At 33.7% G+C, this 15,169-nt stretch overlaps 1 protein-coding gene across 9 annotated transcripts in view; it reads right to left on the bottom strand.

Moving 5' to 3' along the window:
- The window catches only part of NT5C2 (5'-nucleotidase, cytosolic II), a 146,945-nt gene that overhangs the window by 33,367 nt on the left and 98,409 nt on the right, over positions 1-15,169 (bottom strand). For 8 of the 9 annotated variants that reach the window (XM_037001339.2, XM_037001340.1, XM_037001341.2 and 5 more), the window contains one exon: positions 7,360-7,433. In XM_037001339.2, coding sequence (XP_036857234.1) covers positions 7,360-7,433 — 74 coding nt within the window. Of the gene's footprint in view, positions 1-7,359; positions 7,434-11,438; positions 11,737-15,169 lie in introns of those variants that run through there. The other variant, XM_037001344.2, reaches the window with a different exon arrangement.

Here is a 15,169-nt window from a genome sequence, read left to right as displayed (position 1 = left end):
GGAAAAAAACCCCACACAATTCTAGAATTCTAAAAATACTTAAAATAGAACATGTATACAGTATTCTTGAGGCTTCATTCTCTTAAGATTTCTAAAAATTAAACAAAAGAAAAATTGTGCAAAACTGTTATATTGGATTACACTCAAATATAAGAGAAAGATGCATTTTGCCCTATGGAGAATTTCCATTTTGGGAAAAAATATGCAGGATGATTATCTTTTTTGTTCATGAGCTTTTTCTCTTACTGATTTCTCATCTAGAGTTTAGTGAAATCACTTCTGTTCTTCTGATGGTTAGAGCAGCATGAGAAATGGGAAATGACCTGGGCTTAAATTCTAGCTGTGAGTCTTCAGTCAATTGCTAGCTATGCACAAGTTATTCTACCTCTTGATTTGGTGGTCTTATTTGTAAAATGGAGCTAGTAATCCCTACCTCAGTGGGCTGTTGTGAGGATTAAAAGGTACACTGTGTAAAGTACATTTTCTAGCACATAATAGTAAATGCTTAATATATCTTTGTCCTCTACCTCCTGACAATGTCTCAAAAAAATAGGAGCAATTGGACACTAGCCATGGCATCCACTAGTACGAAAATGGTGACAGAAATAAGGAACTTATTGCTGGACTTACTAAAATGGCTCAAAACCTAAAAGGTATTGGAGCTGGAAAACATTGAAATGTGTCTCTTTTTGGATCTTTGAGCCCAAAAGCTCCCTCCTTCCAGAAGAAAAGCAGACTTAATTGCAGAAAAGAAAAATCAAGATGGTTTCCTAAATAAACTAAGTCAGAAATAATATATTTTCATAATGCTGAACCAAGAGTCATTCTATATTTGTATGAAGGGCATTAAATAAATATTAATAAACCTTCCCCCTGGCCAAAAATGTTGCCCTATTCTCCATTAGGATAAAGACTTGAAAATTTAACATTTCTACATACAGAATTTTGATGTTAATGTCACAGAACTTACAGCATGTTTAGGTCTTCCATGCAACCACAAATGTCAACTACTTCTTTCTACTTAAGTTTCTTACTGTTTCAAAAAACAAGTAACTCTTCTTGCACATATTAGAAGTATATCAGTGATACCTTTATCATAAAGGAAAGTTTTAAAATTTAAATCAGGACCTTTCCTTAGAAAGCTATTCCTTCAGCATAATCCTATTAAGAAATAACCCTTCACTGGAAACACTGCTTAATTTCTACAGAAATACACCTTGACATTAATAATCTCCTCAGAAAAGAACTTTAACTTTCTATTAAGTTTATGATTATCTGCAATACTTAAGAAGAAAATTCAAAAACAAAAGAGTGACTAACTATTCCACTGCCATTTGTCTAGCATTCCAGGTTTTTCCATAATATCTAGGAGTGTAAATGAGTTTAATATTGGTATTTTTCTTCTTATTCCTTAGATGTTTACCTTAGAGCTCAAATTCAGTATGAAGTATTAATACTTTGGTATCACAAGTCAGAGCAAGAGAACTACTTCCATTGCATTATTTTATATACATTATTTCATTTAAACCTATACCAACAGTTTATCTCCACCACCACACCACACCCTTTTTTTTTTTGGATTAAATAAATAAACTGAGACTCAGGGAGGTTAAGTAACATGCTGGTGGCCAAGAGCGAGTAGAAGGTAGAGCTGGGATACAAACCCAAGTCAATCACACATGCTCTGAGGTTTCTGCTTTTTTTCTGACCACATAGTCTCAGAGGTAAAGATAAAAATAAGACTGGGCCTAAACTCAAGACTGTATGGAGCTTATCCTTTAAATAAGAAACAGGATTATTCTGGCTTCTTTTAATCATTTTTTTGCACTCATTACTCTCAATTAACAGCTACTGGCTAACATTTTGCTTGTTAAAGAAACCATATTTTGTATATTAGCAGTCTGTCAGATAGTGATCTAAAACCATGAGGAGGTGATACAAGTACTTTGCATCACTCACTTAATCAGAAAAGAATTTTTCATTTGAATCCTCAGCAATAAATTTCTGGATACAGTATTATAAAACTAACAGAAAACTAAGAGCAATGGAATATACAAATCTGTTTATGCTTATGTCACCTGAAAAATGAGCAAGCACTAAACAACCTAAAAAATGCCAATTGTTTTCTATTTTCATTCTACTATCCACTGCTAGTAACAATAAATTCAGCAACATAACATTTTTAGCACTCCTCTATGCACACAAAACCAAAGAAACAAAATTCACAGATAGTAGAGATTAGTCCCTTCACCCTGAGGAGAGGTTAGAGCCAGGCTTTTTATTTTCTTGTTCTCTCACAAGTCCCAAGACCTAACCTTAGGCTGACTTTTAGATCTTTTTTGGCTTGCTTTGTCCTGGGCACTCTTACCATTCTGACCCATCTGTCTGTCTCACATAAGCATAAAAACGTTAAAGGCTGCTCCCAGATAAACACCAAAGACACAAAATCTGGGGTCTAGAGAACACCTACATTAGGGCAACTTAGAAAAATAGGAAACCAGAGCACCCAATAAGTCTAATTGAGGGAGGAAAAAGCCTCAAGGAAAGAGAAAAGAAAAACACGTTACCTACAGAGGAAGCCAAAAATGCAAAGGATCAGTTTCTACTATACATCATTCACAAAAAACACTGCTAAAGTAATACGGCGTAAGAGAGGAATTATAAATAGGCCTGATAGGTACTTTTTACAGAAAGCAAGTCCACCATTGGTCAATGGCAAAGCTGATATATTAAGACTCAGTATTACCAAGAATCTAAACATTAACTTTCACATATAAATTCATCTGCACTTAGGAGACAAACTAGCTAAATCATAATGATATACATAATTCCATTAAAGAAAGTGTTAATCTATAATATTACAGAGGTAAGGAGCTAAATACCAATACTGGCATTAATGCTATAGACAGAATTCAGGATTAAAACTGAGTTTAGGTCCAAGACCATCAGGAAAAATTAGTTTCTGTCAATAGACAAATGTTCTGTTTTGGGGTTGTTTTTATTTTATATAAAAACATGTCAATCTTACATAGAAATCCTGTAAACAAATTCATAAAAATGTTAAAAATGCATAGCTTTCTCTAATTACAGGAATAGCTGATCATAAAGGGATCTTCTCTGGAAAAATCTCTGAAATGGGATCCCACCCCCCAACATTTTCCATAAAAAAGTCAAATACATTTCCCACTTGAAAACGAGGGAAAAGAAACTCTGAGAAAACCTGTATGTTTTCTCAGAACAAATTTAGGTAAAGTTTACAATGTGATAGGTAGGCCTGAGCCAACAACCACTTTCTCCCAATAAATGTACCATTTAAAACATGACTGCCATCTGAGATATGATCCAGATACTTGAGAAGCATTAACCCTAGCCTATCAATTTCACTACATTCTAACTCTGAAAACTAATAATCCCCTCTATGCTGTAAAAGGTAACTCCACATCACTCAAAATACTGTTTGCCAGAATAGCCAAATCAGACTATGCCAGATAGCAGTTTCATAGCATATTTAATTATTTCATTTCAGAAAATTAATATTTACTGGGTTATTCCTTCTCCGAGTTAAAAAATCAAATTTTTATTGAATGTCTTTTCTGTGATAGGAATAGTAGTACACAAAGAAAGTCACCATTTATTGTAACAACTATTTATTAAGCAATTAATAAAATGAGCTAAAAATTTAAAAAATTAAGAAAACAATTCTTCTCTGAATCCCTCAAATTACAAAGGCAAAATATACAGGGGAAAAAAATGCAAAAATGCATTGAGCCACATTTCATTCTGCACAGAAAACTGGCATTTTCCATCACTTAAAACAAAAAAGTAGGTTAACCACATGTTAATGGTACTGTTACAACACAGAAGCAAAACAATCAAACCTAAAAATTATAGTAAAAAATGAAAGTGGTTACTACATAGGTCCTAATAAAAATATAAACCAAATAAAGATAATGGTGTATCTTGATCGGGGTGGTGGTTACACAGGTGTATACATTTTGTCAGACTCTACACAATTAAAATGCATGTGTTTTATTGCATGTAACTTATCCCTCAAGAAAGTTTATTAAAATTTTAAAAGTACATATTTAAAAGTATTTCACTTGAATAATTGGTGTGTATTTTATGCATAACTAAAGTACCTCAGTTGATCCTTAAACTTACATATTAAAACTTATGCACCCAAATTGTTCATTCAGTAACTGTTCACTGGGCATCTACTTACTATATGGAGGCTTTAAGCAACACATAGGATATACACGTGAACAGAAAGTTTTTGCCCTAGAGGAATTCACAGGCCAATGGGGAGATAAGCAAGTAAACTAAAGGTGAAACTGACATACAAGTTGTCTGAGGTAATGATGTACCAACGTGTTAGGACTTCAGAGAGATGACAATGTCCCAGGGAAGCTTTCGGAAAGAATACAGACCTGTTCCAAGGACTTGTCTTTACTGCAGGGATATCTATCCCAAATACTCAATGCTTTCAAAAACACCTCTTTTAGTCTTATCTCTGTACTTCATGGCAAATTTTTCTGACGGAAAGTCCTTAGCACATCAATAGCATAGTCTCTTTGTTTACATAGCCAAAAGTTACTCACAGATAAATTTAATGAATACCATTCTGGAAAACAAGTACAAGTATAAAGTCAATAAACTTGTTTTCCTGTGTGCTTTTAGGAGGTGAAGGCAACAAGAGACTAACAATGTTTTTCAACCAGCACAAAATTGATGGAATAATGTATAGACTCTCAAGGAGACTACTTTAAAGGCCTTTGCCCTTTTGAGTGCTTAAATCCTGGTTTACTCATTTTAAGTGGGGGAGGCTTATTACTTTGAAATTATTCCACACTGTAGGTTGTCATTATTCAAAATGGTAATTTAAACTTACTATACACACACATATGCTTAGGCTTGAATCTTAGTTTAGCTGTATCATAGCTAAATGTACTTGGACAAAGTCCTTAATGTCTTAGAGTTATCTGTAAAATGAAGACAATAATAGTAGTATCTGCCTCATAAGGTTTTTGTAAAAAGTGATATGAATGAGGCACAGTCACAGGGGGAACATCGGGTGAGAAATTGGGGATCAACAGAGGTGAGGCTTAGAACCTCACCCCGCCCCCCTGTTTTGAGAGAAATCTTCTGCATCCATGGATGTTTTGTTGCCCTTGTCTAGCTTGGATTAATACTTAGTCTATAGGCACAGACCTGATCATCTACATTTGCCCTCTAACAGCACTAAACTATGTTTTCTACCTTTATCTTGCACCTACCTACCACTTCAGCATTTTATTTAAAAAATAATAATAATAATAAGGGAGAAATGTGGGAATCACATATAAATCAATTATAAAAATCAAACGAATATTCATATTTGACCTGATTGTTCATAGTTCATAATGTGTGATCAAAACCGAAAGTTTCTGTGATGACTGCCCTTGCATTGTTCACCATGTAAGAACTTATTCACTATGTAAGAACTTGTTCACCATGTAAGAACTTGTTCGTTATGCTTCAGAAGATTGGAGACTGTTGAGAATTAGGCTTGGGGTTGATTAATGATTGTGCATTGAGTCCCCTATACAGAATTTTATTGTTGTTAACAACCATTTGATCAATAAATATGAGAGATGCCCTCTCAAAAAAAATAAAAATTAAAAAAAAAAAAGTGATATGAATGAGCTAATCCAGTATTGAATGAAATCATCTGTATAAAACAGAACAGGGCTTGGCATATAATAGGTACTTATAAGGAAGGCTATTAGTGTCTAGACTAAGAGTAAACATTATATAAAGTGGGATTTACAAAAAATCAAATAAAAAGAAGAAATCATAAGGTATATTTAAAGTTTAGAGGTGAAGACTCAAGGCCTTTTTCACTACATTAGAGAATTCATATTTTCATTATTTTGTGGGAATATATAGTTATCTCAATGCTCAGTAATAAAATGTGCTGAGCACATTACAGAGTTTCAGTAGATACTTATTCAACTATTTCAATACAAAGATATTGTCTTAGTAAACCAAGGGAAAAGTTTGTCACTTTTTGACCCCATTAACTTCTATTCCTGTTTTAGATAATACCTTTCAGCTGTCAAACTACCTAACCATTCCTTCCCCTGGAGAGTTAGAATTCTAGAAGGAGAGGGATTGCAGGATTTTCTCCCAATATGGACAGCAAGATATACACTGAGAAAGTATAGTATTTCTACCTGCATTTTGGTAAGTGCTCCTAAAAGTCTCTGTGTCCAATTAGGAAAATATGGAAGAATCAAAATGATGCAAAAACAGCTTTCAGGTAGTAGAAAACTAAATAAATAACAGAGTATGGAGGGAAGAAAAAGAAATTCAAATCAAGCCAGTGTAGATTTTTAATATATAGCTTGTTTGGTAAATATGGCTACATCTACAAGGCAAATACCTGTAAACTACATGCATTCACTTTTGTATACTTAAGAGTATTTATTTATATTTGTAGTCTAAATTGAATACCAAAATGAGATTTGTCTAATTTGAGACAGAAGTCAGTTTTCTAATACTGTATATATAAAAGGTTTCTGAAGATAAATGTATTTATACATTTTAAAGTTTTTGTGTCCTTAAAGATAGTATTTTATGGAGAAAACTTCTGAAAGATTCTGAGCGTCATAGGTGTATACACATGCATGCACATACATATATGTACACATGTTCAACTCAATCCTTCTTCCCTATTACTCTAAAATTAAATGATATTTTCACCAGATTGCAAATATTTTAATAAAAACCACAATTTTTGAAAAGATGTTGCAACTACTGACTAATACATTGATTATTTCCAATATTTCTCAGAGATAGAAATGGAAAACAACACAATGCTGGTGTTTAAGGTCTATCTGATAATGAACAAAGCTAACAGCTTTAGTTTTTAAAAAGTCTCTAAACAGTATGTGTGCAATTGTTTTTACTGGAAAAGGAACACATTCTCCATTTGTCCTAAGAAAAACATTAAAATTTTTAACTGATAAAAAGTCTACCTTGTAGTAGAGTTAGAGAATCAAAAGTACATCCTTTAAGAACAGCTTAATAACAGTAAAAGCCAAAAATGGCCCAAAATACACATTAATGTATGATTTAACCATACCATTTCTTACCAGGGTCTCTAAAATAATTCAGCACTTGTTCTACCTATTGGTACAATCTAAATCCCAAGGATATCAGGTAATTTCAATATTCACAAATCTCAATGGAGCAGTTTGATAAAAGCTTCTGACAGCTGAATGTATGATTAAATCAACTAGTGTTTATTGAACAGTCTGAGGACCCACTGTGTTACATCCAAAGCAGTAGTTCTTGAGCAATCAGAAAAGTGCTACTTACCAGCAAGTGTATAATCCATATCAAAACCAAAACACTTAATTTTTTCCATGGCTAAACTTCGATTTACAAACACCCTAAAGAAAGGAGAAAAAAATGACATCTCAGTTAACACTGAAACAAAAAAATTCATAAGTTTAGTGGAATTATTTGGCTATCTTTCTATATCTTCTTATTTAAATACTAAGATTTGCAATGAAAATTATTCAAGTTCTTCTTATACCATAAATGAAATCAGATATTATACCAACAAAATGTGGATTTTCTTATTGCGTCTTGTTATTAACAATGCTATGTATTTAAATTTTCAGAGAATCCGCTCCCCTTTTCACCTTTTCTAAGTCTGACTCCACAAAATAAATTTATTTCTGAGATTTTATTATTCATTCATTTGTAATTTATTTAATAAACAGAGGCTCATTTAAAGTCTACCATATGCCAGATACTTAAGACATAAATACAAATAGATCCATTCAGCAAATACTTATTGAGTGCCTACTCTATGCCAGGTACTGTGATTGGACAGTGCAAGAGTATGTGCCCTCATGGAACTTACATTTTAACTTACAGTTTCTACCCTGGAGGAATTTGGCCCAGCAGGAGAGAGACTTACAAGTAAATAATTTGAGCAATTTCAATAAATACTACAAAATAACATTGAGGAGAGAGGAGCAGTTGTTTAGAGACTAAGCAAGATGTCTGAGTTGAATCTTAATCAGCAGTTTTCCAGTAGGAGGACAAAGCAAGAAAGGCAATCCAGACAGAATAACCAGGCAAGGACAAGGTTTACTGTGAACTATAAAACATTTATCATCAGTTGGAGCTGATGAGTTATTTTTGGTTTTGCTTTTTTGTTTGTTTTTTCAAAAGAAGGTCTTGCAAAGGAGCAGGAGTTGGGGTCAGAATCATGAAGACATTAAGCAAGTTTGGATTCTATCCTGCAGGCAAAATAACTAGATTAAAATTTCAGAAAGATCGCTATGAAGACACTAGACATATGAGTCTGGTAGATTATCACCATGATGATGTTTCAGTGTAACTTTAAATCATCTGTGAAAATAAGGATACTCTTTCCATCTGATCGTCACCTTGATGGCCAAAATTACTGGGTAGTTTGTCTTCTTATTACCAAACTTTTTCTTGCTTTCATTTCATAAGTAACTTTGAGAAATTCGAATGCTACTAATCACCTAGGAAACTTGGTAAAAATAAGGATGCCTGGGCTGGGTTCCCCCATTAATGATCTAGGTCAGTAGTCTCCAAAGCAGAGTGACCCAAGGGATGCAGAAGAATCTACTGGGATACAAGAAAATATTTTATCTTCTACTGATATTTACTGCATCATTTAGAAGTGTCTAATTTGTGTATGTTTCCTACTATATATAAACATGGACAGGAGAATAGGTAATTTATGAATAAACATATAGGGATGAATGTTCCATATTCCAACCAGTAGAATATTTAAGAATTTGGTAGTCACTGATCTAGGTAAAAACTCTATTACTATTTTTAAATTTTAATGAAAAACTTTTTCTCTCATCTCAGAGTGTATCACCAATTTTAATGCAAATAGTAAAATATTTGCTTAAAAATACTTTTGAGTACTTAAAATCAACAGGCCCTTAAATTTAGAACTACTCATTTCTGAAAAATATGAAACTCATTCCTTATACCGCAATTAACTTTATTAACCTCTTAGTTCCTAACAGAGATGCTATATAAAATACTTAGACTTCTTTACCTAAGAAAACCTGTTCTTCTGGAAAAATCAGTATTTACTTTATCCTGTGTTAATAATAGGTGGGAGGGGGAGAAGAGTAATGGACAGCTGAAAGACACAAAGGACTAGAGGATAAATTACACCCACACAAATGGTTTTTAAAACCCCCTCAGCCCCAGTATCATCATAAACCCTTTACCACTTCTGCCAAACTTCACTCTGCTTTTACTGACAAGAGAATCTTTTTGCCACCTTAGCTCAATTGCATAAATCCCTTTGAAGGCATAAGAGGGACAAAATATAAAAAGTAATGGTTCTAACTCGGAAACTAAATGTCACTGCAGTTTTAGGCTTTTCAAACACACTCTGAATTCAGGCTAGGGGGCCAGCTGGATCAAATCCTTGGTTAGAGCCCTAGCCCAAACAGCTGACATGCCTAAAATATTCTACAGGAATTCAGGAACAGACTGGCAAGATTTTTCTTGCTTGTGATACAATCCAGGAGGGATATATATGGGGTCATATAGTAAAATAAACAGCTTTACTCTGATTTAAGAATGGTGCGAGCTGGTTTCAGGCACAGTTAAAATCACAGGAAAAGAGACTTTTTGCTAATATCACTCAATCAGTGCTAAAAGTTGAAAGAAACTATTAACAGACCCAGAAATAGAGTTTCACCAGTTTCTTTCTTGGCCAGAAGAGAGATTAAGCCTGTATTCCTTACATTGTTTTAAGGGTATAAAGATCATAATGCGAGAGTTGTACAACACAGAGAAGACAGGTGGTGATTATACAGCATCTTGCTACGCTGATGGACAGTGACTGTAGTGGGGTGTGTGTGGGGGGCCTTGGTGAGGGGGGAGCCCGGTAAACATAATGTTCTTCATGTAACTGTAGATCAACGATAGCAAAAATAAATAAATAAATAAATAAAAGATCATAATGCACCTTAGGTGTTATCCATACAAATTCTCTGGGAATGACACATATAAAGAATATGAAAATCTGCTGTTTTTGCCAAAATAATCACTACAAAATATCCATCAAATTGCACTCTTCCCTCTCTAAGGTAAACCACTTTATTCAGTTAACACATACACTGAAAGCCCACTACAAAGGAGGAACCATGTTATGACATACAGTACACGACTATCCTTCAGGGAGTAGCTAGAGCTAGGACTTTCTAGATGCCTAAAATAAGGAAATAAGACACTTTCCTATGAAGACCTTCCACCAAATATCCTTTGTCTTTTCATTTTCCTGCAAAATAAGTTCCCTCACTCACAGAAGCAATTTCTGAACTTAAAAAAGAAACAATCACTCCTCTGTCTCCCCTTCTAATTCATTCCTATTATGAAACAAACAAAAAAAAAACTTACCTATATTCTTATCTCTCCTTTTCTTTGCCTCATTTATGCTACAAAACATGGAAAGGGGGCAATAGGGAAACAAATATCTAACGTGCATAAGCACAGTTATAATGACAAAATTCAACTGCTGCCGTTACAGGGCTGCAACAATACATATACTAAGATTTACAAAGCTAATAAACATCCAAATGCTGAAAGTACGCACTGATCAGCAGAGAGGCAGCCTTGAGTCAGAAATACTGTGTCTCCAGTCAGGATACAGTCTTCAAGAGAAACTAATCTCCTGCCCTCAAATTAATGCTATTCTTTACTGTTGTAACAAAAGAAAGTGTTGGGTACTATATCAATTAAAAGATGACTCAGTGTATTTCAAACAAAAAGATCACACCTACTTGGGGAAACCAAAAATTTCTATTGGTCCTAGCATCTTGACTTTATCTTTGCCAATGCCAGTTTACTTGTACCACTTTTCTAAATTATTAACCAGTGGAACATACTCCACCTCTATCTTCAAGAGTTGAATATGTTTGTGAAATTAACTTTCCAAAGCTTGTTTAAAGCACAAAGTCGCTGCACTAAAAAAGCATGACTAAACTTAAGCATCCAATCTTAAAATGCAACGATCAGCCAGAAACGCCTACATACAAGTGATTTGCAAGATACAGACTTGAGCATTTAACAAGAGAAGCAATCTTTAGGAGACAGGACAGAGGGACACTATAAAACCAGACAGACTTCGACACAAAGACAAATTTAACAGTTTTTGCTATCATATCCCACTTCAGTAAGGTATGAAATCTGAGGAAATTCTATCCAAATAAATATAGATATTAACCACAAGAAATAAGACTATTAATATGTACTTTAAAAATAGAGATCTAATATTCTCAAACTTAAAGAACATGAACATGCAATTTACTAAGTCTAGAATTATGTTAACAGTATATTCTTAATAGTTTTGAGATTTAACTCATAACTTAAAGCAACATTACCTCATCTGTCACTGGTTGCCGTTCTGCGAAATGTGAAACTGAGTCAGTTAGATGTTGAAGTCACATAACAAAATTCTTCTTCAAGTTCCTAGTATAATTTTTTGTATATGACTTTCAAAGACTGTTTTAGTCTTAACCAGGCCCCTCAACAGCATGTATCTTCTGAGACAGTGTTGGAAAAAACACCTCTGTGTCTAATTTAACTTGTCATTGGATATCACTGTTGCTCCACACAAATCCATTTGGAACAGAATTTCTTTGGCAATGGTCAACTTATCCCTAGCTCCTCCTTCTGCCTAGGAGTCACAATTTCCTGGCCAACTGCCCAGCAACAGTTACTAAAACAACAAATGAAACTAAGGATACAAGTATAAAATCTTCTTGGGCTTTTGGGTTTGTGAAATTACACACTCAAAATTTGTTACAATTAAGGAAAAGTTTTAAGTGCTTTTTTGAGAGTGCAAATTTATTTTATGAACCAAATGAAATGTCTGTGTTTGTGTATTTTCACTAAATAGAAAAATGCTATAATGTGGATTTTTTTTTTTGAAAACCTAATTTTGTATCTCCTCAAACTAGTTTCTACTTCTGTTACTGGCATTCTCATTTTCCCACTCAAGCCTAACATCTAGTTATTATCTTTTGAGTCTTTCCTCTTCCTCAAAGTCACATCATCTCACAATCACAGGCCTTCATTTACATTTCTACATGTCTCTAAATTCACATCTTTCACTCAATTCACACTGCTAACATCTTGTCTAGGTCCTCATGAACTCTTCAGCAATCATCTCCCAATAGCTCTGCCTGCACACTAATGCCAAAGTATCTGCTTTGACGTAGTGCTACTCAAAGTGTGGCCCGCAGACCAATGTGGGTCTGTGAACAGTTATAATCCAAGACATGATATATACAGAAATTGCAAATATTTAAAAACTTTTATAGCAATTGAGTTTTGTCTGTTGAATGTAATAAAAAATGTGAACTTAATTTTAAGTCCTCATTTTTCTAGTAATCCATTTTTATTATTCTTTATAAATGTATCAATTTGAAACAGATTAGAACAATTTTTAAAAAGCTGGTCCCATCAGTTTGAGAAGCACTGTCCTAGAGCCTAGCTCTAATCATCTTGCTCTCCCACTCAATAACCTTTCGACATTCCTCAACTACTTAACCAAACTAATGAACTTTTTGTATATTTAAGGAGTTCAAAGCTTTTCACCATTTTTCCAAAATCTGCTTTATCTCACGTTGCTCCATATCATGGACCTTTTGCTCATAATCAAAATGAACTACTTCCTAGTTTCTAAAGCTGCCCCGAGGCTTTATTAATGCTGTTCCCTATACCTGAAATATCCTCCTCAGTTATCTATACTATTTTTCAAGACTCACAATCCCAAGTGATTTTTTCAAGAAACTATTTTGGCTGTGTCACAGAACTATGTGACAATGATGCCTCTGGGTCTCACTTATCTTTTCTACCTAATGAAAGAGATTTCACCAACAACTAAAATTCTTACAAAGCTATGATTTATGTGAGAGTTCTGACTGTTCAAAATTCTTTATTTTGACACTATTATTTTGTCATATACATAAAATAGGTGGTGGTTCTCTTATTCTTTATTGGATTATAAACTTTGAGGCCAGGATTTGCCTTCCCAACACCTAGCATAGGGTCCTGTGAAGAGAAGACACAATAATTAACTGAACTAAAATTTAAACTGAAAACTTAGTAGCAGTTAGTGGTTGCCAGAGTGAGTTCCTGCTAATGTGGTAATGAAAATGTTCTAAAATTAGACAGTGGTGTTGAGTGCACAACTCTGCGAATACACTAAAACCACTGAGTTATACACCTTAGAAGAGTGAATTAAATGGCATGTAAATTATATTTCAATAAAGCTGTTACTTAAAAAATGTAATGGCAAGCCCTCAGTCCGCCTTATGTCCCTATCAGTAAAAGGTATGCTTAGTGATCTAAAAAAAATAGGTAAGAACTTCTTACATTTATGAAATGGATGCTTAAAAAGTTAAAAGTTCAAATGCCAAGATAAACAGACTCAATGAAATTTTAGACTAGATTATAAAAAGCAAAAGTGTATTAGTTTCTGTCTCCATAAATCCCAGCCAGTAACTTCTTACTAGTTTGTTTGAGTATTTTCTCTGAGGAACTTCCTCAAGAGGAATACATTTTGTTTATCAGATTATTCCAGAAGAACAGCAGCCTATACTTTAGTAGAAGTCTGAGCAATAAGCATATTATAATTTCTGAAATAAAACATAAATCAATTATAATACTTATTTTTCTCATTCAACTCAATATTAAAAAGTTCCAGTGAAAAGAAGTGAATATGGAGGAATAGCACAAAATTAAAGATGGTTAAAATTTAAGATGCCACCAATTGTAAAACTCACCCATATTATGTGCCAGAAAGAAAGGGGAGGAAATGCCCAAGAAATATTAGAGCCTCATAAAGCTAAGATATTAAAAGGTTATACCCACAATATGAGGAAAAAGAAGAAATGAATATGCAACACAGAGGGAGCACATAAGGAAATTTGTACATCTTTGACTTGACACTGTGTCCAGGAAGCGGGGAAAAACCCAGAGAATTTGAACAACTAAGTCATGTAGGTTTGTGGTCTGAATTTATTCAAGTACGATGGCAAGTACTGCCCTTAGGTGACTGAAATAAATGAAATCCTCTCTGGAACTCAAATTAATTCTAGATGGGCTACTTGGGGCTAGATGCAGCCCAATTTCAGAGATGTGAAAATGTGTATCTTAAAAGTGATAAAATACTAAGAATATTGACAATACTATCTTTGCACCAAAGATTTCAAAGCATACTTTTGTAAGGCAGTTCTCTTTGAGGAAGAGACATTAAAATTCCCTTCACCTTCCTTCTCAAATCAAGAAACTGCAGTAATGAGAGCAGGATGGTAGGGATTAAAAGACAGAACTAACAGAAGAATACACAAGCTAAGGGACAATATCAGTACTTTGGAAAATAAACTTACTATTTCAAAACCTCAATCTAATTAAACACAGGTTCCAAACCCTTTTATCCTATTTCCTCTAAATGCTTTTTCACTTTTTCTCCCTAACTTTTTAAAGTAAAGACCAATGTATAGACAATAATTTATAAAATGCAACAAAATATTAAGGCTGAATTCTGTGGACAAAAATTAGATAAGAAAATATGATTATTCATGTTATTGTTAGGCCAACTTAACAAGTATAAAGACTGTGCCTATAATGAAACAGAAAGGTCAAAATTGAGCACTGAAAATAAAAACAAACAATAAAACTTATTTTGGCCTCTTATCTAAAAGACAGCAGCTCAAGTAATAAAAAGGCATTCTAACAACTCTAGAGGAATAAGGTTAAATCATGACACTGAAAGGAGAGTGCATTTTCTTCCTGCACTACACATCCTAGAACACATATATATCCTCAAATATATTTCCTTTAATATGAATAAACAACCTTTTTACTTATAAAATTTTAAATAAGCAAACTGAGGAGCTTCTCAGATGTTATTCCACCACCAACTTTACTGAGGTATAATTTACTTAAAATAAAATTCACCAATTTAAATGTAAAGTTTGGTGAGTTCTGGCAAAATACTAAGAATTATCCAGTTATGTAACAATTACCATAATCAACCCAAAGTATTCCTTCATGTCCTTTTGCAACACCCTCCCTAACTCCTGGCCCCAAACTACCACTGATC

The sequence above is a fragment of the Manis javanica genome, chromosome 7 (assembly GCF_040802235.1).
Source record: "Manis javanica isolate MJ-LG chromosome 7, MJ_LKY, whole genome shotgun sequence".
In the NCBI taxonomy this organism is placed as follows: domain Eukaryota; kingdom Metazoa; phylum Chordata; class Mammalia; order Pholidota; family Manidae; genus Manis; species Manis javanica.
The sequence above is the reverse complement of the archived record's forward strand: the minus strand, read 5'-3'. Positions and strand labels throughout refer to the sequence as shown.